This window comes from Montipora foliosa, chromosome 2 (genome assembly GCF_036669935.1).
Source record: "Montipora foliosa isolate CH-2021 chromosome 2, ASM3666993v2, whole genome shotgun sequence".
Lineage (NCBI taxonomy): Eukaryota > Metazoa > Cnidaria > Anthozoa > Scleractinia > Acroporidae > Montipora > Montipora foliosa.
The window spans coordinates 43,682,671-43,709,663 of NC_090870.1; the positions used below are offsets into that span (position 1 = coordinate 43,682,671).

Below are 26,993 nucleotides of genomic sequence, written 5' to 3' on the forward strand. Positions count from 1 at the left end.
GGACAGTTGTACGCGTCATCAGACGCGCGCTAGTCGGCAGGTATTTTTTGCAGGGTGCAGATTGCAGGTTGAAATTTGATTATGACTGGAAAACGGCTGGTACTTAAAAGGAAGGTAAAGGGATAGACTTACCGTGACAGTTACATGAATAGCTAACCTTAAGCCTATAAAAAACTTTTCTTTAGGCCTAATTAGGCCTAAGGTTAGCTATTCATATAACAGTCACGGTAAGTCTATCCCTTTACCTTTCTTTTAAGTGCCAGCGGTTTTCCAGTTATAATCAAATTTCAACCTGCAACCTGCAAAAAATACCTGCCGCGCGCTAGTTGTACTTGAATCGTTTATCCTTTTCCATGCCTATCAAAAAAAGCTAAAAAAAGTTGAGTAGATTAGGCTATAAAATTTTATCACCGACATTTTTTCGTCTACATAGTTACGATTAATTGATAATATCCTAGCAATTGAGACAGGAAGGGATTTATTTATTTTATAACCCTCCGGTCTAATCTGCTACGAACGAAATTTGTGTGAACTCAGCCAAATTGAAAGTAAATTTTAACTTGTTTTAGAAATAATCAGCACAGCATGCCCCGAGAGTTGGTTCAATAATTCAATTAAGAGTTGAAAGAACTCAACGAGTACCTGCATGAAAGGTTTTCATTCGTTGACAAGACAGCAAGGATGCGCGAGTCAGAAAGCACCGCCACTTTGTCAATGAAAGCAATCGATGTTGAAATTTCTTCCTGCTGTGTTCACCCGTCCCCAAAGAAACCATTCACAATAATTGGAAACCCGGTATTCAATAAAATCAGCAGAGTCTTTGATTCCATTTCGAAACCCCGCAAAAACGTCGCAAATTGCTGGCGTTGTACACAAGAAACCAAAACTTTAAACGACTCACTTCAAATTTGTTTGAAAGGCGCGAAAATTGCAACGAGTGTCGGTGCGTTCGTCAAAAAATCCGACAAATCACTCGAGCATGAATCGGACGATTTTCTTGATTTTCCATTACAAACGAAAGCTTAATGTTAAATTTTCAATAATTGTTGAATGGCCGACAAAATCGAAAGGCGGATATCAAAGCAGAAGGGAAATATCACTAATACCCGTCCTGCGATTTTGTATCGCATGATGCATTTTAGCCAATGAGAGCGCAAAAAATTCAAAGGGTGGGTTACATCGGACAATGTCGACCTCCCGGGAGCTGGATAATGTAATGTTAACGAGGCTTTATTGTCGTTGAGACGTTTTTTTAATGAAAACACAACAGCCGAGAGCACATGGAATGAATAATAATTATGGGATAGCATATAGCTTACATCACATCTCCATCCGAGTCCAAAACAGATTCTATGTTAAAGTAAGCAAAACTTACCCCAAAAAGGGAGATCAACAACTCGTAATCAACAGGAAATCAATGTCTCTGATGCCTAAGTGGAAATCTAACAACAACGCCTCGGCCACTGGTCTCTGAAACGTTCAGGCAGTCTAATTTGGCGGCCGCATCGGGTAGTTTGGATGGTAGCAGCAGGTGCAGGGGGGTGCACCGCGGCGTTCCTCTTTCCACCAGATCAGATGGCCCTTGTTTCTCCTAAGCATGCTATTCGGCGTCTTCATTTTGTAAGACCTTGGGGTGCCAGATTCATGTACTAATGTTCCCTCAATCTTCTGATCTGGCAGCCAAACGTGTTCTCCCGGAGTAATCACAGGAAGAGGTCTAGCAGCATGGCGTCTGTCAAAGTTCTCCTTTCGTCTGGCTTTCAGAGAGCCATCTTTCTCGCCGAACTGCTCCAAGTATGACCAGCTTGGAATCAGCAGGGTAGGGAGTCTTGTGTGGATTTTTCTCCCCATCAACAGTTCTGCTGGGCTGATCCCACCTTCGAGAGGTGTGGCACGGTAAGCCATCAGGGCTTGATAAGGGTCTGTAGCCTTCTTAAGTGAATTTTTTACAGTTTGGACAGCTCGTTCCATCTGGTCATTTGCTTGCGGATATCTAGGGGTTGTCGTAATGTGAGTGAACCCATACTCTTCCGCAAACTTGGCAAAGAACCTGGCTGAGAATTGTGGGCCGTTATCGGACAGATAATTCCATGTCTTGCGAACATAGACTTGAGATGTATCTGTCAGTTTAGCTACCTCCTCATAGCGCCAGAAGTAGTCGATGACCAGGAGGTACGGCTGGCCTTTCACCTCGAACAGGTCACCCGCCAGTTTCTGCCATGATCGATCTGGAAGATCTGAAAGGATTGCGGGCTCTGGTGCATTGACACGCTCCTTGTTGCAGGTTGTGCACTTGTTTACCACTTCCTCCAATTGCTTGCTTAGTCCCGGCCCCCAAACTGTGGCCTTAGCACGCTCACTGCATTTTGCAATGCCTTGGTGGGCTTCATGTATTCTGTTCAGCACGTCTAATTGCATGGACAAGGGGATCACAATGCGGTTGCCTTTCATCAGTAACCCTTGCTGCATATTCAGTTCATTTTTCTCTGGCCAATAGGGCTAGAGAGGACCGGGAAAGTGGAATTTCTCAGGTCACCCTTCAGTACAGAAGGACATCAGCTGCTTCGTGACTTCGTCTTGCTGCTGTTGGGACCTAAGTTCTTCTAGTCTAAGTGTTTTTCTCTATCCTTGTGTGGGTCCATTTCCATTAGTAGGGCTAACGCTCACATGGTTCATGTGGGGTAGAAAAACTAGCACTTCACAGTACACTCTATTCAGTTAAGTCTACTTTACTCTTCGTTTGTTTTTTCGTAAATCTAATCAAGGTAACTTATTTTCTATAATTGTCAAATTATCAAATGGTACGGTAGAAGCGATGTATTCAAATTAGTACAAGCACAACGAGATATCCACATAGATGAAACAAAATGCCGGAGCTGATATGCAAATTATTTTGGACGCAAAGCATTGTGGTTACTATTAGGAATCTTGGCAAAGGAAAATGATAAATGGAATTCCGGATCGTATTAACTTTTTCTATGTCTATTCCTTCATTATTTTCAAAAAATATAAATCGTGATTTTTTACATTTCGTTTAAAGAATTGCTTTTTAAACTTTCAGTTAATATTGCCTTTACTCCTGTTTTTCCCCTAAAAACAATATTTTATTCACATTTAAATATTTTATACAAATAAAACATCGGAAAACACATAGTAAAATATTTCATCATCATTTTTGTCTAAATATCCGCTTTTTCACGTACATCAGGTTTGGTGCTTCACTATACTTCCGGTCAAAGTTGCGGCCATATAAGAGATCGATCCAAAAAACCGGTTTAACAGGAAAAATTGCGATGGCACAATATCACTTATTATATAATAACCCAAGTTATTCACGGATTTTGATTGGTTCTTGCCTATGATCTATTAGAGGAAAGACGCACGATTGACGTCACTATCAGCTTTTATGCGAATAAAGTTTAATTCTTTATCATATCAAACAAATAGATTCCATGTTGCGGTGGGTCTGTTTAGCAATAGATCACAGAAGACGTCAAAATGTGGTAAGAACATCAGTGACACACTCGGCTATCGCCTCGTGTGCCATTTTGACGTCATCTGTGATCTATTACTGAACAGACGCACGGCAACATGGAATCTATTTGTTAATTAATCCCCATTTTTTTTTTCTATATTTCCTGAAATTTGGATGTTTTTGGCAGAAAGTGAACAATTCGACCCCAAATCTGCACACATCTGCCCCATTAAATTCATGGACACTGTGAACCCGGTCTATGGACCCCTTCATGGACCCGATCCACGGATTACCCTGTACAGTTATAAGCAGAAAATTATTTAGAAGAAAAAGAGAAGTGATTTTAGCACTAATCTGGCCAATTTAGGGGCAATTGTCTCTTAGAGTCACATGAAAAATTCAGGTGCATTTAACGGGATTCGAACCCATGACCTCTGCGATGCCGGCGCAATGCTCAACCAGAAACTCATGACCTTGAATTCTTTTAACTCCGGTTCAGAGCTGGGATTTTTTTAGTTTAAAAATTTCCTTAATTGAATGTAACGTAGTTCGTGCATTTTCCCGCGCGTGCAGATTCGATCCTATTTTTGTCCATATTTGGGCATAAAATAACACACTCATTCATTTACCCATTCATTCATTCAATTTGTTGGGCTCATTTGTTCCGGTGAAGGCCTCGATGAAGAACGTACATTTGAAGGGCGGGTTAAAGACGAATCCCTTCTTGAGCCACCGGAATAGGTGGTATAGGTGTCTATAAGAAAGAGGTTTCTTAAATCAGTAGTCCATACCTGGGGGCGAACAACAGCCCTATATTTCTGTCATGACGTTTTCACAGACCGTGATTTATTTTTGGATTGCATTTCCCACGAAATTATGAGACTCCTGCAGGAGTCCGATGACCAATGGCAAGAAGCTAACTAGACGTCATAGCGTCACCGAACGGAAACTGTCTCTATTTCTTGCGGAAAAGGTAGTCTAAAATATATAGACACAGCCAGTTGTTCACTCCCAGTCATGGTTTCCACTTTAAATGGTAGATAAGAGCGAGGATCACTTCTCTCTTGCATCGAAAGATTTTTTCGGGACTCGGGGACGCGGCGACACATTTCCGAAGTATAGATTTTTAGAAATGGGAGAACATCCCAACGTAAAAAGAAAGTTGAATTGCTTATGTTATTTTGCAAAAATGATCATCTGTATGCTTTTCAAGTACCAGCTAAATAAACACCGAAATACAAAAATTGGATTCTCGAATTAACAAATCGAAAGTGGTTCAGCGTTGTCTGTACGCTTATCGACAACGATATTCGTCATCACAGTGGTCCTGATTGGCTATCACATTGCGTGACAAAATGATGCGAGCATGACGCGTACAGCGTTGTCTAGACTCTCATCGACAACGGCAAATTAGCCAATCAGATTGCGAGATTACAAGCAGTTGTGGTAAAAAAGTAATTCTCGCCACCCTTCACAGAGCTCGACTGCGAAACAAAACAGAAGACTTAATTAATGGCCCATTGCTGACACGGAAGCTGAAATTTCACGTTGCATCGTTTGTTGTTGTTGTTGTTGAACAAACACTTGTGCCTTATGACTTTTTCTCTATAATTGATGTTTGAATACCGTGAAAATGTTCTTGTTGGCTGCATTGTGACTGCATCTTTCCTGGCGCTCGTTCAATTTGTTACCTTTGATAAAAGATTCGGGTTGTCACCGTTGATATTGTCGAAAAAGTTCGTCATCGCAGGGCCAGATGCCCTCCCCCTCCCCCCCCCCCCGGGGGGATACTGTCACATATGGGCTGTATAGGTATGTGCCGCAGTGAAGGGTATGGATTTCAAGCAGTTTACTCCAGGATAGGGTACCTTAATCAGAGCGTTTGGGTCTAGAATAGGGTATAATTTTTCACGAAACAGACCAGTAGGTTGAGGATTTTATCTAGACTAAGGAAACCAGGAAAAGACTAAACAAACTGAACAAGTATTCTTGAGAGAGAAACGATTGTGGTATAAGGTTTTGTTTTGGCTAGACTGTGCAAGTGACCTCAGTAGTTTCTGGAAAACGGCTACTCCAGGGTAGTGGGGATTTGGAGAGTCACCTTAAAGCATATCTGAGATGCGGCCAACCAAACACCCTAGTGAGCGAATGTGAGAATGACCCACCCAAGTGAGCGAATTCTCACATTCACTCAATTGGGTGGTTGGTTGGCCGCATCTCAGATATGGTTTAAGGTGACTTGCGCGATGCAAGATATGAGCTGTGCTATCAGTCGTTGTTTGACTCTGTAGCTGCGTGATACAGCTCGAGTCAAAGACCCACATTTCACTCTTCCTCGCCATGGAGTCTCTAGTAGCTCAGTGGTTAGAGCATCCGACTAGATCACGGAGGGTCGTGGGTTTGAATCCCATCTGGGGCTCGGATTTTTCCGAGTTCCCAATGGGTTCCATCAACATTTCATTTTATATGTGTATATCATTCTCATATAAACAATTTAAATCTTTTATCGGAAATAAGGATGAAAAAGTCATCTTATATCAACCCTGAGTGTTGGTCTGGCCGCAGTCGAACTCACGACCCCCCGCATGGCAGCCTAATGCTCAGCCATGTCCCCATCTTAACGGTTAATGGTTGTTTTAAGCAGTTTCAAGCAAAAAGTTGTCGGAATTTTTAAATGTAAACATTCCCCAGTGACAAAAACAAGCGTTATGACGTCATCAGGGGAATGCCACCTGACACAAACAACTACGAGTGAAATGTGTAATTAAAAATGAAAAGGTAAGAAAGCAGGAAATTGAAGTACTTTTAAATCTTTGCTTGGGGTTGTCCAATTATTGAAATTTAAGCCTCGATCTACTTGGGGAATTGTAAAATGATCTGAGAAATGGTCATACCAACGTTTCGTCCATCCCGGGGGGGGGGGGGGGGGGTAATCCCGTATAAAAAAGGGGAGGGATGTCGTCGTCTCGCTTAGGGGTGTAAATTTTGGATTTTGTTCTCACTTAGGGTGTTCTGGGCAAAACGCAATCATATGTAGCCGTGAAGGTCTCCTTTAGGGTTGCGCGCAAAAATATAAAAGTGTTTATTTACTCTTTTATATTTCTTCACGTAGGTGAAAGTATTAGATGTTAATGTGATTGTCTTTGCAATTATTAAAAATCACTGTATTTTTCCTTTCTCTGTGTTTTAATATGGTGTCTTCTAGAGGTCAAAAAAAGCCTGGGTCATGCCCAGATCGGTCTCCTTTAGGGGATTCATTTAACATTTAATTTACGACGAGCATCCCTCCCCTTTTTATATGGGAGTCTCTCCCCAGGGCGTTCATGTTGTCCACGTCCCCACGTCCCCAATTTCCCAAGTCTCCACGTCCTTGAGTCTCCCCGTACTCGATTTTCCAAGTCCCCGAGTCCCCACGTCCCCTGTCCTCATGTCACCGCCTCTTCGTTTTTCGACACAGCCCACCATGTTGTGCCTCAGGAGTCAACGAGTGATTTTGAGGTGTCTTTACATGACGTACCTTCTCAAGGTAAGCTCGCAAGAGCTTAGAATATTAATTTGTAACAAAACAAAAAATAATCGTCTCTTTACATTCCTTTTATGTGGAGTTTTATTGAGGCGTTGATTTATTTTTTTAAAAAAGGACAAACCGGAAGAATAGACAGAGCTAGGAGGTTGTGATGGTACATTTAAAAAACCGCCCAAATGTAAGTTGATCGTTTTATTGAGACCTAAGCTTAACTTTAAGCTTATTGTTCCCTCGATGGATGGTCATTTGTTTAATTTCTGCGATCACGCTGGGACTTCTCTCTTTCAGTTAAATATGGCTTACGGTTCATTTGTATGCAAATACAACACTATATGTCTCGAATTTGAAGAGAAGACCACCCGTTGCAACTTGACAGCTCCTTGGTAACGTACCCAGAGGCAATCGAATGGCGTCATTTGCAAAGTCTTCAAGAGGTCGAAGACCACCCTTTCCAAAAAACAAAAAGATGGCTGCAAAAAACGATGACACTTTCAGCAAGTACATAAAAGAGTCTCCACGAAATGAGATCGAAGACAGCAGTACCGTTGGAGAGATGGGCAAGTTTGTTTCTTTACTACTTGAATTACTTAGCTGGAACGTATGTCAAGCCTAATTATGAGTATAAATTATACTTACGTTATCATCATTAGCACCAGTTAATGTAAACCTTTGCCCCCTCTCTCATAAAATAAAATGTAACGGGGAGCAGGTATTTGGCCTAGCGGTAATGCACTGGGGCAACCCTAAAATCCGGAATCCGGAATCCGGAATCACAGGTCATTGTTTTACCAATACAGAGAGTAAAAACTATCCTAAACATTCATAAAAGCTAACCTTAGGCCTAATTAGGCCTAAACAAACGTTTTTAGGCCTAAGGTTAGCTTTTATGAATGTTTGGATAGTGTTTACTCTGTATTGGTAAAACAATGACCTGTGATTCCGGATTCCTGGTTTTAGGATTGCCCAATGCACTGCCAGAAGGGGGGCATTTGAGACCCTCCTTGCTCTTTGCTGGATCTCTCATTTAACTATTTTTTTTCAAAGAAAATGTTTGTTAAATATGAAGTGATTTGGTTTCCTGATCAAGAGAAATGACAACATTACTTTGTCAAGGGCTATTCTCCAATGTGATCCAATAATATTTATTTTCTAAATTTAACATCTAAAAGGGACTAAGTATAAAATTGATGGATATTCATCCATGGCAAATTCATTGTAAAATGCGTTTTATTAAATGAAAACTTTGACTAGAAATCAATCATGATTTGCTTTTAAATTACCGGTAATAGTCAATTTATATGAAGGTCATCCTTTCTGGATGGGGTGCAAAATTATTATTGTTTGCAGCAAACAAAGAAAAAGTTACCTTGAGGATGCAAAACAAAATTTTTGGCTTTGAGTCAATCTCCTTCTTTACTCCTTGTTTAACAATATTTCGAATCAGGCTACATAAATGGTCCATTTACTGAAGCATTGTAAAATCCCAGTCCATGGCTAATCCCAGCTTCTACCAGGCTGGGCAAAGGGGTGATCTGTATGGACTGGTGTATCTGGGTATTATTAAAAACTGGATCATTGGATAATGCAATTCGAGAGTTTTGATTGGCTAAGACATCATGGGTTATGAGCCATTATACCATGATCTACAAACACGGCAAGCATATGCGTGATTTTTTGGGCCTTTTTATTTTTATGGTAGTCTAGTTTTCTATATTTTAATAAAACAATTATTCCACTCACGCTTGTTGGATATGAGATGATTATAGCCAACTCGGCGCTACGCGCCTCATTTGGTATCTATCATCTCATATCCAATGCGCGCTCATGGAATAATTGTTAATTAACCCATTGACTCCTGGGGGTTCCCCATTGATGAGCAAAATTGTCTGGCATTAGACAGAGTAAGATACCAAGTCTGTCCGGTTTAGGCCGGTTTGGGTGTCAAAGGGTTTTAATGGGGATGTAGTTTTTCAGTGAGTGATTAACCCATTGACTCCTAGCTGGGAGTGAGAATGGACAGATATTACTTTAATGCCAGACGATGTGACTCATCAACTGGGGGCATCCTAGGACACCTTCAGGGGTTTCATTAGAAGCCGGTCACCGGCGTTATACCGCCGTCTATTTGTGAGATATTAGGGAGCTTAAGATCTAACGCCACAAAACAGTGATATCATTGGTTAAAAGAGCATAAATAATTGTGCTGCACATGCGGCACGGATTATTGCTCATATTTTTGGGGTTCTCTGCATGACGACGACGTGAAATCACTAAATTTTAGGTTTTGACGGCAACGTGAGCATGCTACAGAGAGTCTTTCATTCTCTATTTCCACTCTGAAATCACTCTTACCAATTTATTTTTAGGATACTTCGCCCATATTGTAGGACGTGAACGAGATGGAATAATCGCGAAAGACTTATAATAGAGCAAAGTTTTATTTTGAGGTGACGTTTTCGTTGATGTCGCCGTCGTAGATCTTAAGGTCCCTAATTGCCTCTCACCGCCGGCTACTCTGTCTTGATTTTCACTCAAACCCTTGTAAAAGACAAGAGTGACCGCCGCCTGCATTGATTAGCCCAGGCATCTACTTCAAAAGTTACTGAAACCCCTGACCTTTAAGGGGGCATCTATAGTTTTTGAGTGGAGGTCCCATTGACGAGTTATATCGTCTGGCGTTAGACAGAGTAAATTCTATTAAGTCTCACTCTTTGGGGGTCAATGGGTTAAGTTAATTTTTGACTTGCGTTTTCTCTTGACTTGTTTTTCCTTAATATTATACATGTATATCTGGTCCTTTGTAGCGTATATGTATCTAATGATAGATTGTTGGTACTACATGTAGATAGATTCTTATAGATCCCTTCCCAAATCTGTAACTCTATATTATTTTGTACTCCATGACCTTAAGTTAATTTGATTTCAGATTCCGATGATGAGGCTCCAACAAGGGATACAGCCAGTCCAACCAAGACTGGCGTAGCCTACTTGACAGAAAATTTGATTAAGAGACTAACAAAAGAGGAGAATGTTGCACAAGTCACTACTCTACATGTCACTTTAGGAAAGGAGCTTAACAAGAAAATAAAGGTACATGTATCTTTAATCAATGCTCTCAATGGTTTGTTATTAATACTACCGGTATCATCATCTAAGTGGAAGTTTTAAACCTTTGCAAAAACCGTGGATGATTATTCTTGCACAGCGTTGGATCAGAGAAGATCATAATCAGTAAAATTGATTAAAAAGTATTATTTTATGAAAGTCAAGTTGACTATTGTAAGACTGATAAAACAAGGCGAAAACTGTTAAAAAATACTGTTAAAAAATACATTTTCGTGTTGTTTTATCAGGCGTGCAATTACAGTAAGTCTACTTGACTTTCATAAAATACTATTATCATCATCATTATCAACAGTATCATCATCTTTATCGCTTATCTTTTATGTTTAATGGTGTTCATTATTATCATATTATTACTATAATAATAATAACTTCTTACTAACTGAGTGCGAGGGTCGTACTGGGGAATATTGGCCGAGGTTGTGGCAGTACGGACCAAGCGCAGCGAGGTCCGTACAAAAACGACAGAGGGCCAATATTCCCCAGTACGGCTCGAGCTATTGTAGCTTGGTTAGTAAGTAGTTTATTATAATTATTGCTTTTTAATTACCTTTTGCTTTGTTTTTGCAAGCCCGTAATCGGCCCGTGGGCATTACAGGAGAATAATGCCCTATAATTCAGTCACAATTAGCCAATCAGAGCGTGTGTTATATCGGCTACAAACACAAGCCATATAATAATTAGCAATTATTGAATGAGGCTGAGTAGGATATGAAGAATTCTGCAGGTCGAGGAGGGTGTTATCCACCAAGGCCGAAGGCCGAGGTGGATAACATCCTCCAAGATCTGCAGAATTCTTCATATTATATGACAGCCGAATTCAATAATTGCTTTATTATTCATTCAAAATATTTTCTTTGCTCAAACTTCTAAACCTACTCGCAGCCATTTTTCTGCTCAACGAAAATAACACAATTGGTTAACGGTTCAATAATTTGCAACGGGCTGCACTTTTGGCGTCATTTTGACGTCATCGGTTCAATAATTTGCAGCGGGCTGCACTTTTGATGTCATTGATTCAATATGACGAAGTTTCTTTCCAAATTTGGTGAACAGCGGCTGGTTATGGTGAATTATGCATGTGGTTTTAACCAATCAGAAATGGGGAAATATTTTGAATGAATAATAATAATTATTATTACCTGGGTAATTCTTTGTCTTGAATGTATTGCTTTGCAATGGCTCCTATCTGTACCCTTCCATCTCCCGAAAAAAAGCCCTAAAATCCATTGGGGATTTGACCTCAAAGAGGATCTTGTCAAATCTAGGGATGAATGTCTGGATAAAATCTGTCATTTTAAATATTTGGATGTTTTAAGCTTGTATCCCTGGTTCTCTGATAGCACAACTTACTTGTACTTGTGCTGATTGCCTGACTTGGAAAGACATTTCGTGGTATTTTCCCTTTTGAGTTTCTTTTTCTACTTACATGTACAGTACAATGATGTTGTATGATTTCATTTCCAGTACATTGAAAATCTTGAGAATGTAAGAAAGCTGCTTCACTTGAGCTTAAATAATCACATGATTGAGAAGATGGAGAAACTGGATCATTTGACGCAGCTGAGAGAACTTCACTTGGCCAACAACCGCATCTCAAAGATAGAAGGATTGGATTTGCTTGTTCATTTAACAGTGCTTAATCTCAATGGAAACCTCATTAAAAACCTGCCTGCTCCATTGTTTAAAAAGCTTAAAGAACTTCAAACTTTTCACATTGCTCACAACCAGCTTAGAAGTGTGAGTACACTGTAAGAGTAGAGTTTACATTTCACAATTTTTGAGTTTTTGTGAGCCTACATGTAGTAATTTGTGGCAGCTTTATTCTTGATCTAAAGGGGCATAAACTGATGCTGCTTGTACAATCCAATAGCTCTACTATTAGTTTCATCGAGTTTGTGTTATAATATTATTGTTTTGCCACACTTCAATCACATCAGGGACATACATTTACAATATAAAGGGGGGAAAAGTGACATTACCACCCTTTACATGTAGTTAATGAATCAACCAGAGATTTCCTTAGTAAGGACACTCCAGAGGAAATGATCATGCATTTGTAAAGCAAAAGACAGGGGGTTGTTAACCCATTTAACCCCCCCCCCCCCCCATTGAGTTAGTAACATCGTCTGGCATTAGACAGAGTAAAATCCATTAAATCTCACCTGTAGGAGTACATGTAAATGGGTTAAGTACACTGTAGAAGAACACTCTATGGCTATGTTGCAGTTCATTTTTCGTTTCAGTTAATTTTATTTTTAACTAGGTAATTTTTTTAAACTGGTTTATTTTTATCAACTGTCTTAAAAAGGGATTTTCCTTTTTTGTGGTGTACTTAAAAAAACAGGGGCTTAGTATTTTTAGGGGTCTAATTTACAAAAGAACGAGACATACCTTTTCTCTGTTCAACTTCTCCTAATCCTCCCTGATCTTCCCCCATCTTTCTGTCCTACCCCACCCTTCCTTTACAGATCTATCCCCCCTTACCTTCCTGGTAGCCCCCTCCTTTAATACCCCTTATACCCAACCCCTCTACAACACTTCTCACAGACGTTGAACATACTTCTGAAGACTTTTCTTTTTACTTACCTGACCTTGAACTTTAACTTGAACTCTTATCCACTTGACCACAGGCCCAGGCCACTCTCGGTCCAAACTTTGGTTTGCACATTAATTTTAGACACCAGAGCCACATGTGGCAAATCTACATGTACATGTACATGTAGCACTGATAAAATGGTGGAGTCACACCAATGCAATAGCATAAGTGAAATAGATTTCTATAGAGAAATAGAGGGATTGAAAAGACTCACAAATAAGTAGTTATTTAGAAGATGATTTTACAGCAAGGCCAAACATTTCTTGAAAGAAAAACTGGGAACATCAGATGATAACTCAAAGGAAATGTGCTTACAGCTACGGCAAACTCTTCACAGGAAACATCAAGAAAGTAGTTCCAAAATGGGAACGGTTTTAAATCTTGTCCCAAGTACACAGTCGAATTTCTCACAGAGGACACAAGATGTTAGTATGAAAAAGTGGCTTCTAGAAATTATGCAGAAATCAGCCAGAAAGTTGTTAACACACTCATCAAAATGCGCTTATTCCATACTTAGAAAATGCCCACCAACCAATGGCAGCTCCAACATTCCTCTCTTTGATAGAGATCGACTGAATGATAAAAGGTCACCATTGTAACCCCAACAGTACAAGCTTTTAGGAAAAATAACTGATATCGAAAAATCATTCTTTCTGAGCAGTGACCAAGTTTGGAAAAATACAATCACTTATTTCTCCTACAAGATTAGATGTGTGCATTGCTACTAACAGAAAATATGTTACTTTTGATTATTCCCAAGAAATTCGTTTACATCAGCTTGTAAACAGGCCATTTTGCAAAACGAGTAATTTCCTTTAAGATAAATTGAAGTTTATTAATATTCTAACAGTACAAAGTGATAATACCATTGTAACATTATTGTAAATGTAGTTACTTTCCAGTAATTGTATAGAACTGCTCTTGTTAATTGAAAATTTGAGAGACAAAATAATATTTATGAATGTTGTATTACATGTAAACAAGATAATATTGCCATTGAAGGAATCATCAAAGAATAGCAGTACTGTTTTTTCATTACAAAAAGTAATCCTACTTTGTGAAAGACAGAAAAGGGTTTAACTCTGAGTAAGGGCTAACGCTCAAAACATCAGCTTTCAAATTTCTTTACAGTGGTCAATTTACCACCAATAAACCCTTCTCTTTATTTCACTTTCCCACCGACACAGCACGACAGCTTCTTTACAATTTTCACCATGTTCTCTGGTATAATGTGTAAGACCATAAAGTTCTGTCAAAAATGACTGATATGCACTTTGTCTAGCTGACTAGTTATTTTGCCAGGTAGTTGAAATTTACAGACAAGGCAGATCACTGCATGTTAATTACAATAACATGCAAAGTATGAAACTTAAGCTTTTGATCAGCCAGATTTCTATTTCCTTTGCTTGTTTTTTTTTATAATTAAACTAAAGGATCTTTCAGTTGTTGCTGTCATTTGCACTCATATGACAGGAAACAACAATAAAAAATCAAATTGGTGATCATTGGATTTCTTCCTTTTTAACAGCTGATTGAGGTGACAAAGCTAAGACCTCTGCAAGATCTGAGCAGTTTCTCTTTGGAAGGCAATCCCATGGCCAGCATGGAACATAGCTGGCAGTTTGTTATCTTTCAGTTAAGATCCTTGAAACTCTTGGATGGCAAAGAGATTACCGAGGATGACCGACAGATGGCTGATGAAAGGTTTGCACAAGGTGAGTACGGGCTGACTCTCTTGCTCTTGGGCAGATCTTTATCCCTGCAGAGGCTGCTTTGTGATTATGAGCATCTTTTTGTCTTGTTTGCTTTTTGCAACCTACTGGGTATGTATACAACCATAACATTTTAAACTAAGACATCTCTTATTATATTTAACAATAATAATTTATTGTTATTCCTGCCATGAGCAGGTGTTGGATATAATGAGGTAAAAAAAAACCAAATGGCACTGGGTCGGTTGATCTTAGGTGGAAATTTTATTAAGATCTTAAAAAAATCTTTATCAAGTTGATTTTCTTTCTTAAACAAGATTCTTACAAGAGCCTGACAAGATTTTGTAAGATTCTTTTGTAAAGGTTTTTACGAGATTCTCACAAGATCTTGCAAATTATATTCTTATAGTAAGATCTTGTGCTTGACTGGTGTAATAACAAATCTTTCTTCAAACAAATGCAAATGGGACTTCATTGTTGGTTGGTTAACTAATTTCTATGTAAATGTTTAGTTACCCTGTACTTGGAAATTAATTCATTTAATTGTGGCCTCCGACCTCAAATGTTTCAGCTTAGAAACTTGTGGCTCAGTTGTGTGGTATATTAGCTGATAGCCAAGATTTAGTGAGGCAATCAATACTTAGAAAATGTTATTGCAAATATAATGAAATATAATATAGCCTGCATAACTGTGAACAAAATGCTCATTAATTTTATATTCTGTGAATTACATATAGAGGAAGTGAGGAGACTGGAGGAAGAATTGCTTCGCCAGAAAAAGGACTTCCACACATTACAAGAAGAGAAACAACAAGCTCTTGAAGAGCTGCGACAGTTAAAGAAGCTTCTCTCTGAACAGCAAGTGTTGAGCTTGGATCAGTCACAAAAGGTTAAAGAACTTCACCAGCAGCTGGAAGCCAAGGAAGAGCTGGTATAAATTAATGATAATAAAATTGGCCTCATTTTTAATGAGATAGTGAGTTTTAAGCAATGTCAGACATAAATTAGGAGACAGTGCGGCCCAGTGGTTAGGACCCTTGCCTTGAGATCCGGAGTTCCCGGGTTCCAGACCTGTTCTGACCACAAATGGAATTTGTTCCTGGACTAGTCCCTAGCTCAACTTCTTGGCTGCACTTGTAAATAGCCAACTGGTTTGCCTCCGGCCAGGTGGAATTCTTAACGGTTGTTGTTGTTGTTGTTGTGTTCTGTGTTTATTGATTGTGTTTCATTAGTCCTGAAAAGCCCCCATGGGGACTCAGTGGTCAATTATGTATGTATTGTATTGTATTGTAAATTAAGGTTTCATTGATCATTGCTATTGACTTGGGCTTCATTTCAGTTGTTTATAATAAGGTCTGTAGTTGGACATAAGGCCTTCTCCAGTTTGTGCCAATCCAATTGGTCAAAAGCTTTCCTGTGCTTAGCCTAGTGCTTTTGCAATTTGTCCAAATCATCACACGTTCCTGTTTTCTGTCTTCCACAATTTCTTGTGTGCCCGTGTGGTGTCCAACAAGCTGGAGTGACGTGAGTCATCCAGCTATTGTCTTTTTTTCTGGTTATATGGCCTGCCCATTTCCATTTCACTTTCAGTAACATGCTTAAGTTTGGTTGCTCCAGTGTTGAGCCAAAAGTGACTTGCAAACCAAGTCATCAAAAGTTTTAGTTCTACTGTAGGATCACCCGGACAGCGGTTCTTTAAAGTGTGATGACTTAGAATACCAGTAGCAAAGGGGTACTAGCCTGGTAGGTGGTTACTATTCTTAAACAAAAATGCGAGTTAAATGATTTACTCTCAATGCTACGTTATTTTTAGTTGGCAAGCAAGACAGCAGAACTTTCTAAAGCGTGTGAGAAGCAATTCAAGTTGGAGCAGGAACTGGCATTTTATAAACTAGATGCTAAGTTTGAGCATCTTGGAATGTTACCTCCACCTGATTTGGAAGTGAGTTGGCCTTTAAAAGTAACATATTTAGATTTTTTGTATTTGCTTTTGAAGGTGAACAACGTTAAATGTTGATCCTTTTTCATTTCTTCCTTCATCCCTGGTAACATCCTTAGTAACATTGTTTCAAGCTCTGACTATGCAATTATTATAATAATATTAGCAGTGGCAAGAAGGGATGCATCCACCAAAAGAAACACACCCCAATTAGCTTCTAGCTAAATGCCTTGACACTTAAATAAAGTTTATTCATTCATTCACACATGAAGTAGGAGTAGGATGCACCCTCATTATAGGGCTAACCAGGACTAGGACTGGTACAAAACACAAGTCTCAGGTCATCTGTCTTGTTCACAGGTCTCTGTTTTACCAATACAGAAACAAACCTAAACATTCATTAAAGCTGAAATTAGGTCTAATTAGGCCTAAGGTTAGCTTTAATAATGTTTAGGTTTGTTTCAGTCTGTATTGGTAAAACAGAGTTTTGTGATCGAGATAATTGACCTAAGACCTGTGTTTTGTACCTGCCGGGCTAACCAGGCTGAATTACATTTTTCCTATTGGTTTGCCATGACAACAGACAATAAATCAATCACTATTAGAGAGGAAAACTGACCGCTGCACTGGTAGAATACGAAGTATAATGCAAGCACCGGTTGCCTGATTTATTTGACTGAACTTGTGAACTTGTTGGCATTACAACATCATGAGGTTTGTATAAAAGCAAGGTCAACTCCAGCCTGACTTTTATTCAAAGGACTGGTAACTGTCAGCGCAGAACTGTAAAATGGTCAATATTATTATTGTTTCTGTGTCTTTAGTTTGAGGATGGAGAAGATGATGAAAGTCCATACATTGGAAAAGCCAGATTTAAACCCAATAAATTCACTAGGAAATCCAACATTGCCGGTGGTGAGCAACATGCTGAAGTTACAACAATGGGGTCAAGACCAAGTGATAGATATCATGATCAGAACAGACAGGTCCAGCAGGAATTGCATGACTCACTTATCTTTGATTTGCATAACAAAGAAAGAGCCATCGAGCAAGGTAAGTTGGGAATAAGGGCCGATTTACATGGTACAATTTTTGGCGCATGCAACAAGCTTACGACAGGCCTGCAACATGACTTATGATTGTCACATTTAAATCATTTTTTAAAATGCAGCGACATTTTTCCCAATGCACATGACAATCGTAAACGAGTTGTAGGCCTGTTGTAAGCTTGTCGCATGCAACGAAAATTACACAGTGTAAATCAGCACTGAATGATATTATGAGCAGAGGTGTTGTATCACACCCAAATTTAGGGGGAACATTGTTTATTTCTCAGTGTTTCACTAAAGAGGGCGGTCTCGGGTAAAAAACCCTACAAGGTCGGCAAGAGGGCGGATGTTTCGTTCCGTCATTTCCCATTCCATGTTGGGTACTTTGATGCCAATATTTAAGGGTTTGTTTTGTTTTGTGTTATTATATATATCTTTTATTCGCTTTTCAAAGAGAATTTGAGTGAACTCCAGCCTTGCCTGGGAAACTGATTCTTGGATTCTTGTTTTCTGAGTGCTCTATTTTAAAAATCTCATGGGGGGCATGCCCCCTAGACCCCCCCTCCCTCCCCTAGGTAGCTCACACCTACAGCTATTGCAAGAAAAAAGTGTCATCATGTCCAGTGCTTTTAGAAATATGTCCTCTACTTTACAGAACTGTCAAAAAACCCTGGGTATTATACAATTATTTTGTTATATGGGAATGCTGTATTCTTTTCATTGTAGCTGAGGAGGTTTTAGCCCAGCTGAATGACCAGTTAAACAAAAGAAAGGCACAGGTGCAGGATGCTGGCGATAAATTGGCTCAGATTCAACAGGCCATTGTTGATCAGGTACAAAACTGACTTTTCATAACGTGGCAGACACACCGCTAAAGAGTTTAGCAGTCTTCTGTCTGTTCGTATTAAATTTACATGTATTCTTTAGTCCACAGCTTTGCATTGAAACATTTATATGCTGATTAGGCTTGAATGGGCAAAAATTAATAAGTTATTGTGTTTCTCAGCAAAGCCATTCCCCTGCCATAAATGATATTCATTTTGATTAAGCACATGCTAATGGGCGTGATATGCCAGTTTGCACAAGGATAAATTAAAAAATGTAATACATTTGCTGCCATTTTGTAATGTCACAGAATATTTACAAGGAAGTCTTATATAGCATCACTACTCATCTTTTTAATTCACAAATTATAATTTGATTGGAGACAAATCTACAGCTTGTAAACCCCATTGTGTATCCCCCCACACTTCAGGAACGCCTTTCTTGTGAAAATCTTTGATCTCCAACCTGCCTGTTTTGTGGACAAACTTACGACACTCTCAAATATATTTGTGAAACTTCCTATTACACAATATGGTTAAAAATGAAAATAAAATGATGGGTTCGTTGGAGATGAACAAGGGGAGCAAGTTTCTATGTTTTAAATGCTGTTAGACTATGCGATGATTGACCTATTAACCAGGGCGCTTGCCTCCAGATCCGGATATCCCGGGTTCAAGACAAGTTCTGACCACTTGTTGAATTTGTTACAGGTAGTCCCTGGTTCAATTTCCTGGCTGCGCTTGTAAATAGCCAACTAGTTTGCCTCCGGCCAGTTGGGATTCTTAAAAAAATTGTTCTGTTCAATGCTCGGAGATATTAGCTACTATTATAGCTACCCTAAAAATCCGAGGATAAATAATGATACTTACTTTATTTACTCTACATGCATGCTTTGCTTTCTGGCTTGTTTTGATTAACTTGAGAGATAAGAATAAACATCTTCCTTATTTAGTTTTCGTTAGTCACGGCACCTCATCACACTTTTAAGGCCAGACAGTAGATTCAGTTTGTAGTGTAATTTAGTTTTGTGTTGATACTACATGTAAGTCATTTCAGTTCCCAGCGATTGAACTCTCTTTTCAGGCTCAGCTGCTAGGAGAGGAAGAAAGAAAACTCATTGATGCGATTGCAGAAAAGAAAAACTATGTAAGTTCGTGGAATCTTGATTAAGGTCCACAGGGAGGTTAACTGAAGAAAGGATGTGCACCAGTGAGTGTCGCCAATTACTGCGCTATGAGCTCTCAGTATAAACACAGGCAACATACAAAGACGCGTTAACTTGTGTGTCTTGTACTAACAAAGGGGTACTAATAATTAAGGTGCTACTGAATTGTGTATATGTCGCTTGTTTTTACCTCCATCGGCTGCTTGTGTCGGTGGTCAAAATAAGCCATTTGCAACGATGACTACAACGGTTCGCAATTTACCAGCTTACAACTTAATTACGTTTGCAATTATCTAACATCCTATCGCATAACACAACAACGACTTCTACAGCTTCTGTACTACTACTACTACTACTGCTACTACTACCACTACCACTACCACTACCACTACCACTACCACTACCACTACCACTACCACTACCACTACCACTACCACTACCACTACCACCACCACCACCACCACCTCTACTACTACCACTACCACTAGCACCACCACCATCTCTACCAACTACCACTACCACTACCACTTCTTCCGCTTCGCCCACTTTCGCTCTGACTACACTAGCTTCCACTTCCATCTTGCACGTCTTTTTTTCCGCTTCACTTCCACGACACAACACAATATCAACTTCGACACCAACAGTAAATTGTCAACAACTACAAGTTTCACAACTAAAACAGCACCATCAGCAACAAAAACTACAACTTCTATCACATCTACTTTAGCTTCAATGACAAATACACTGAAAATGAACTTGGATCAGCGTGACTATACCGTTAAGATCACGGCACGCTTTTGGTGGCACTGAATGGAGCTTTTCCTTTGCAATCATTTCAGATCAGAAAGCTTCAACAGGTTTCCAAGGAATTGGAAGACAGAATGAGAAACACTGCAGATGACATGAGACAACGAGAAGCAGAAACAGAAAAGCTGAGGCAGACCGTGAGAAATACACCACAAACGGATCCTGCCTATGTGGGTCAACTTATTTTTATTAATTTTTAATTTTTAATTTCTGCCACAATACAATTTTATATATTAATATAAAAACAGTAGAGATAACAATAACAATGGTGAGGAGGCCTGAAGCAAACTATGAAGCTTATTTTAATTAGGCCTCCTCAGTTTTAGTTTTGTAGAATAGAATTTAACAAGTAAACGACAACTTGGCGACGGATATATTATCACACTAAGAAATGGAAAGTACATTAAATTAAAAGGAAAGGAAAGGAAAGCTGCCATAATCTAGCTTAATACTTAACACATTTATACAAAGATACTAATAGTTACATTAAAAAACGCGGCCTTAAGAGCTTAAGAGGCAGGGGAGGACGAGTTAAAGATCCTCGATAAAAAACGGAAAGTTGTTTGATGAACAGAAAGGTAGACGAAAAGCATGGGAATTTCTTGTATTGTATGAATGAATTTGTCTTTGTTAGGTAAATTTGCAATCAAGTTTCACAGGAAGAATACGGTTTCGGTGTATAGGTGTACATGAATAAACCTACATGTACTTACCATTTATAGCATAGTATGTTTATAGTGACGGTGATTTAACAAACCGCGCACCGGTGGCTCAGTTGGTTGAGCATCGGGCTGCCATGCGGGGGGTCGTGAGTTCGACTCCAGCCGGACCGACAGGGTCTTAAAATAACTGAGGAGAAAGTGCTGCCTGTGTAATTACATCCGCAAATGGTGAAGACTTTCAAGTCTTCTTGGATAAGGACTATAAACCATAGGCCCCGGTTCACAACCCTTCAATGTTCACAACCCAGTGGGACGTAAAAGAACCCACACACTATTCGTAAAGAGTAGGGCATGGAGCTCCCGTTGTTGTAGTCAGGTCTCATTTCATTCATTCATGTGCTGGGTGAGATCGCCAGTGGACTGATAGCGGCTATCAACGGCGCCTATATATGTTGATGTTCGATCTCACCCATAGATCACTTGCTTGTAAAGCGCATTTGAATATGTCAATAGAAAATGCGCTATATTTATTACCATTACCATTACCAATAAATAACTTTCATTATCTTCTAATTTCATTCATAGATTTCACAATTTTTGTAGGGTCAATTTTGAATTTTTTTTTTTTACAGTCGCATTTACAGACTCGGTTGGCGGCCAAAGAGCAACAATTACTTCAGTTGCAAGATGAATATGGAAAATTAAAACAGGATCATGACAGAGCAAGAGCGAGACTTGAAGAAGAGATAGCTGCTGTCAAGGATTTGGAAGCACAGTTAGCCACACTACGTAAGTAAATGAACAACACAATCTATATTTGTCAAGTGACTACATACCAAACTTCCGGTGGAAGCAGTCAGGAATATCAATGATGTTTCGATTTTACACTTGCAGCATACATTAATTTTCGTTAGAATGTCTGACTCCCTGTGGTTTTGTTCTTCCAGGAAAAGCAAACAGCGACCAGGATAAACTCAAAGAAGAACTAAAGAACATCATTGATGACTTGAATGATAATCTCAACTCCATGAAACAGCAAGTTGCACAACAAGCGAAACAAATAAGCCAACTACAACATGAAAAGGATGCCTTAGGCCAGAAACTGAAGGCAATGCAGACACAGTCCGCGAACAACAAACAACTGAAGGATAACATCGCCAAATTACAGCAACAACTCAAACGTGAGGCGCTTTTTCTGTGTTGGTTGTTTTTTCTACCCATAAAAGAGGAATTGTTTCAGGCCCCGATCACGTGCATGTGTTTTCCAAAATCCCCGTTTTCTGTTTCTTGAAAACGCATAAAAGTTGTACGTCCACACTTACGTTTACGCAGCGCTAGACCATCTATAACAGATGGGATTTGGTCGACTTTACTTTCTCCGTACTGCCCAGGCTTGAACTGAGGCCACTTTACAATCTACGATGTCCTTTAAGATATTCTTGTACGATGCTAATAGCAAAATAAGTGTATATCAATTAAGAAGAGCAGCATTTAGCTCGAAACAGGCAGTTAAGGTTGAAATCAGGACAAACAAGATACCTAAATTCTCCCGCCATGAGGGATCGTTTATTTATGCTTTTTACGCCCAAGTGAAACTAGGATATGGAAAGGACAGTGATGTAAGCGTTTTCAAAACGGCCATGTTCGCCCATCTGCACAAAGACACTGAACCTTCGTGAGCAATCAACCTTAAAGCCGACCGCGCATGCTCACAACTCCAAACTTATGTTCGTAGACAATCCGTTCCTTCAGTCCAAAGGCTTACATTGTAAGAACTGAAAACTGACATTCTTTACCGACAGTGAATGAAGATGCCTTGGAGCGGGAGAGAAAGAACTGCGAAGCTTTGCGGCGCCGTCTGTCCGATTTTGAAGCAAAGGCTGCTCAAGGGTCTTCAGTGGAACCAGCATTAGCTGATGCAAAGAAACGACTACATGATGCTGAGGCTGAAGTAGCGAGGCTACAGAACGCACTTAACAAGCTAAAACAACAACTTCAGGTGTAGCACATTTCTTGAGAAAAAAAACAAAAATTGCGTTGATTTTAAGACAAAAGGTTTCTGGACGTCTGCAGTTCGTAATTCAGGATCAAGTTAGGCAAAGAAGGCGTGGACAATCGCCAAAGTTGGCAAAACAAAGCTTGTCTATGTTGCAAGCGTTTGAAGCTTGTTTTGCTGCATAAACTAACAGCTGTTTTGCATCGTTGTACTGGCTTCGAGGCCCCGGGTTTTCCTCTCGTTTTTCTACACTAAGATTATGCACGGATTGAAAACGGATTGAGACGAAGCGATTTATTCAAATTTAAAGACTCTTGATATGTATGGCAGTCATATACGTACGCTCCGTTAACAGGAAAAATTGGTAATCGTTTTAACTACAGGATGATCGCAGAGCCGCAGATGAGAGATTAAAGAAAGAGCAAGACAAGGTTAGCAGAGCTTTGCAAGCTGCAAGAAGCGCTGGAGATAAGGACAGAGAAATGAAAGAGCTGGCTGCACAAATTAGTGCCTTGACGGTAAGTTACTTGTTTCAACCATTGGTTGGGGGAGAGTGTTTTTAATCCCTAATCAAAGGGAACAAATTATTGTGACCTTATCAATACACCAGTGTATTACCGCCGACGGTATTGAAAACGCAGAGTCCGCGTTTTCAATACTGTCGAATTTTGAAACCTCTTGTGTTGCCTTATGGACAAGTTTTATATAAACTGTGCCTCATCTGTGTTTTCAGAAGGACAATGCTTCTCTGGCTGAGAGACTGAAGGACGCAGAAGATGAACTCAGGGGTCTTGAAAACTTGTTAGACAAGGAGGATGTGTTGGGGCGACTGGCAGAACTGAAGGGTGATATCAACAGGAGGAGAAGTGCTGTCCGTGAACCGTATAGCGATCAGGATGACCTGGGACGAGCTATACGTGAGCTTCATCAGAAGTACATCGACTTGATAGGAGAGCTGGAAAAGGAGAGACGAAAACAGGTTGGTTTTCATGTTGGGGACACGAGGAGCAAATGATTATGATAAAGATGATGGGCGAGGATGACAGTAATGAAAGTTACTGTATTGCCAATTTGTTTTCTTTTTAAACGGTTTCTTCAAAAATGAAATTAATTAATAACAAGCAACTTTTAATGGTGCATTGTATTTCGATAGCCGAATGGGGAAGTTGAGGGTCTACAAGCCAGACTGCAAGATGCCGAAAGAGCTTTGAGACAAGCAAAAGACAGAGCGTCACAGGTATAATAGAAATGATAGCGTCGATTTCCAACCTCGTTCCCAGGGTCTTTCGTCTCTCCGCCCCAGAGGGTGGGGAGATGAAAGACCCTGGGAACGAGCTAGGTTGGTCAATTTCCTGGTCATTTGTCCGACTTTACTTGCATGAGCGTCCAAACGTCTTCTTTCTTCCTTTGCTCATTAATTGGCGCTTGGAGGACTCCCTGATCCCAATTGAGGGACCAGTGCTCAAAACTTAGAAATATTTTAAGGGTCGTACTCAACGCATTCACCGGAAGGCCAACCGTCTTGAAATCGGTGCTTAGAGCTCAAATCTGCAGATCTGTGGGAAAACATTAAACATGTTACTTTCTGAACTGAATGTTTATCTTTTCATTCCTGAATCTTATACCCAGGTTTTTTGTCTGTACGCAGTGCCTTCAATTTGAAAACACTTAAATGTACAAGATCGTCAAGGAGTACGTCTGAATGTTAAAAACAAACACCTCCATTCTGCCCTGCAGGTTCTGACACAAAGAGATTTTATATAATAACAATATGGCGACCTTAACACGTCACAAGGCAGTAACGTTATATTCAATATGGCGGCGCCCGGAAAATTTGAAAACAAACGAAGCGACACTAAAACTATCACCGATACGAACGCTTTGCCTGAAAAATTAAGAGTCGGAAATATACATTGTGTAAAATGTAAGGAAATGGTGCTTGAAGTTGTCTTGCATGTCATCTAACGTGAACAAATTCTTGCTTTCCTCACTTGTCCTGACTTGTCTTCTATGGTATGGGCTAAATTGTTCCAGGCAGGGTTATATTCGTACATCAAAAGCCGGCTTCGAGTTGCTATGGTATTAAAGTTCAGTGATAAATTTTATTCCACTTCCAACAGAATGCGGTCTACGGAAAATTCTCTTTTGACTTACGAGACGATGTGTTGTTGTTTTCGTGTTTTAAGCTTGCTGGAGACAAGAACCAGCAGGATGCTAAGCTGAGACAGATGGCAGATGAATTGAAGAGACTGAGGGATAAACTAGGGCGACAGGAGGAGTTAGAAGATGAGGTACTACTGCTTGGGTAAAGATGTAAATCGAGTGCCGGAAGCATCGTCAAGTATATACATTTTGTAAGCAAACCCTACGCATGACAAATCAGGCTGCTTACATGAAATGTCCGACCCTCGATCAACGTCTTCGTTGTAGCCTACAGCATTGTGATTTAGAAAACAGTCCTAAGAAAATGCGCGCGCTGATTGGTTCAAAATCGTGTTTCTATAACTCGATGGAGACACAGAACTGGCACGAGATGTTGACGTAGTGATAACGCGAGCAAAGAGAATTTACATTTTGATAATTAGAGTTAACAAGTTGTTTTCCTTTTTCTCGTCGCGTTGTTTTCTAAAAGAAATAGAAAACATGTACTCAGTGTTTCTATCGAGTTATAGAAACACTCGTAAAAGTTTGGGAGAACTCGAAAATGCTGTGGAAACAGTCGCCTGCGTCTCGTGTTCCCATAGCATTTCTCGTTCTCCCAAACTTTCACTCGTGTTTCTATAACTCGATAGAAACACGGTACATGTTTTCTATTTCTTAAATAAACATGAGCCAATCGGCGCTGTCTTCTTTTTGAATAGCTTACCCTAGGCTTTTTGTTATCTTTTTTCCCCTGCGATTTATCGTCTTTTTGAAGAAACATTCGTATTGTTGATTCCCTATCTCCTTCATCATGTAGTTAGTCTTTAGTTCCGGTGAAGCAACGCGTTCACGTGGCATTTTTTTCCTCCATGAAGCTCGAAAATGCGAAAGCAGAACACGCGGAAGAGATGAGTGGCCTGGAGAGACAAATAGCTCAACTAAAAGATCAACTTCTCAAGGCCAAACATGGCGTACAAGATCAGGCAAGTGATTGGTAGATATCTGTAATGGGTAATAGAGTTGTCAGGGGTAAAGGAGGCTTATTGCGTCGAATATCGAAAGCACAGTTCATACGCAGATTTGAGTTTCAAATTCAGATACCCTGTATAGCGATTCAAGTCGCTTTAAAATTCTTCCACCCTTGCACATTTATTCTCGCTTTTTGACCTATAATAAAAATAGGAATCTGAGCTCTGTTTGTGGCGCGTAATTGTGAAAAATCACACTGGAGGGCAAAAGCTTTTCGTTCGTAAACAAAAGTATGGAATTTTCGAGTGTTTGAATGGTCACAAAACCTTTACCTTAGGTGGTATTTCTCTGAAATTTTGTATTCTGGCTAAGACAACACGCTCTTTCCATTTCTGGAATGTATAAAGTCCGAGCTTGAAGTTCACCAATTATCGGTCATGTGACCAGTTTGTTGCAAATGGCCTATTTGATCTATTTCGTTATAAAATGTCCAAACTTGTCGTTAAGGACGGTGTCTACTATCGTTATTGGCATACGTTCTGCGCATCTCGAGATACTCGGATTTCCTATTGCTAGTGCTTATTAAAACACAGATACAGGGATATTTTTGCGCGGTTCAAAACTATGCGGAGAAAGCAGCACTTAGCAAGTGATCTTGGTATCCAAAAAGAAAATTGGGGGTAACCACGTATTTATCAGAGATAATTGAGCTTCAATTTGGAAAAGAACGCCATACATTGCTTTGTATTTTAAAACTTTTTACAAATATTGTTGGTTAAGTATCTTCGAAAAATGCGTGTTACCCGCAATTTTCTTTTTGGATTTCAATAACATTTGTTAAGATCTGCTTTTTCCGCATATTCAGTAAACCGCGCAAAAATACCTTTGAATTAGTAGGCACCGTCCTTAAATCAGTGAAAACTCGAACAGCGATGTTTGATACTCCGGTTTCGGCATCCCAGTTTATTGTTAAGACTAGTAGTAAAGGTAAAGCCTGCTACGAG

At 39.7% G+C, this 26,993-nt stretch overlaps 1 protein-coding gene across 1 annotated transcript in view; it reads left to right on the forward strand.

Moving 5' to 3' along the window:
• Positions 1-7,407: 7,407 nt before the first annotated feature.
• The window catches only part of LOC137993206 (centriolin-like), a 68,557-nt gene continuing 48,971 nt past the window's right edge, over positions 7,408-26,993 (forward strand). The window contains exons 1-18 of the mRNA XM_068838913.1: positions 7,408-7,558; positions 9,928-10,091; positions 11,592-11,864; positions 14,252-14,438; positions 15,173-15,366; positions 16,249-16,377; positions 17,199-17,427; positions 18,150-18,256; positions 19,332-19,394; positions 20,253-20,390; positions 21,515-21,671; positions 21,830-22,063; positions 22,685-22,881; positions 23,262-23,396; positions 23,612-23,857; positions 24,032-24,115; positions 25,065-25,169; positions 25,896-26,003. Of these exons, the coding sequence (XP_068695014.1) occupies positions 7,408-7,558; positions 9,928-10,091; positions 11,592-11,864; positions 14,252-14,438; positions 15,173-15,366; positions 16,249-16,377; positions 17,199-17,427; positions 18,150-18,256; positions 19,332-19,394; positions 20,253-20,390; positions 21,515-21,671; positions 21,830-22,063; positions 22,685-22,881; positions 23,262-23,396; positions 23,612-23,857; positions 24,032-24,115; positions 25,065-25,169; positions 25,896-26,003 (2,901 nt within the window). The remainder of the gene's footprint in view (positions 7,559-9,927; positions 10,092-11,591; positions 11,865-14,251; positions 14,439-15,172; positions 15,367-16,248; positions 16,378-17,198; positions 17,428-18,149; positions 18,257-19,331; positions 19,395-20,252; positions 20,391-21,514; positions 21,672-21,829; positions 22,064-22,684; positions 22,882-23,261; positions 23,397-23,611; positions 23,858-24,031; positions 24,116-25,064; positions 25,170-25,895; positions 26,004-26,993) is intronic.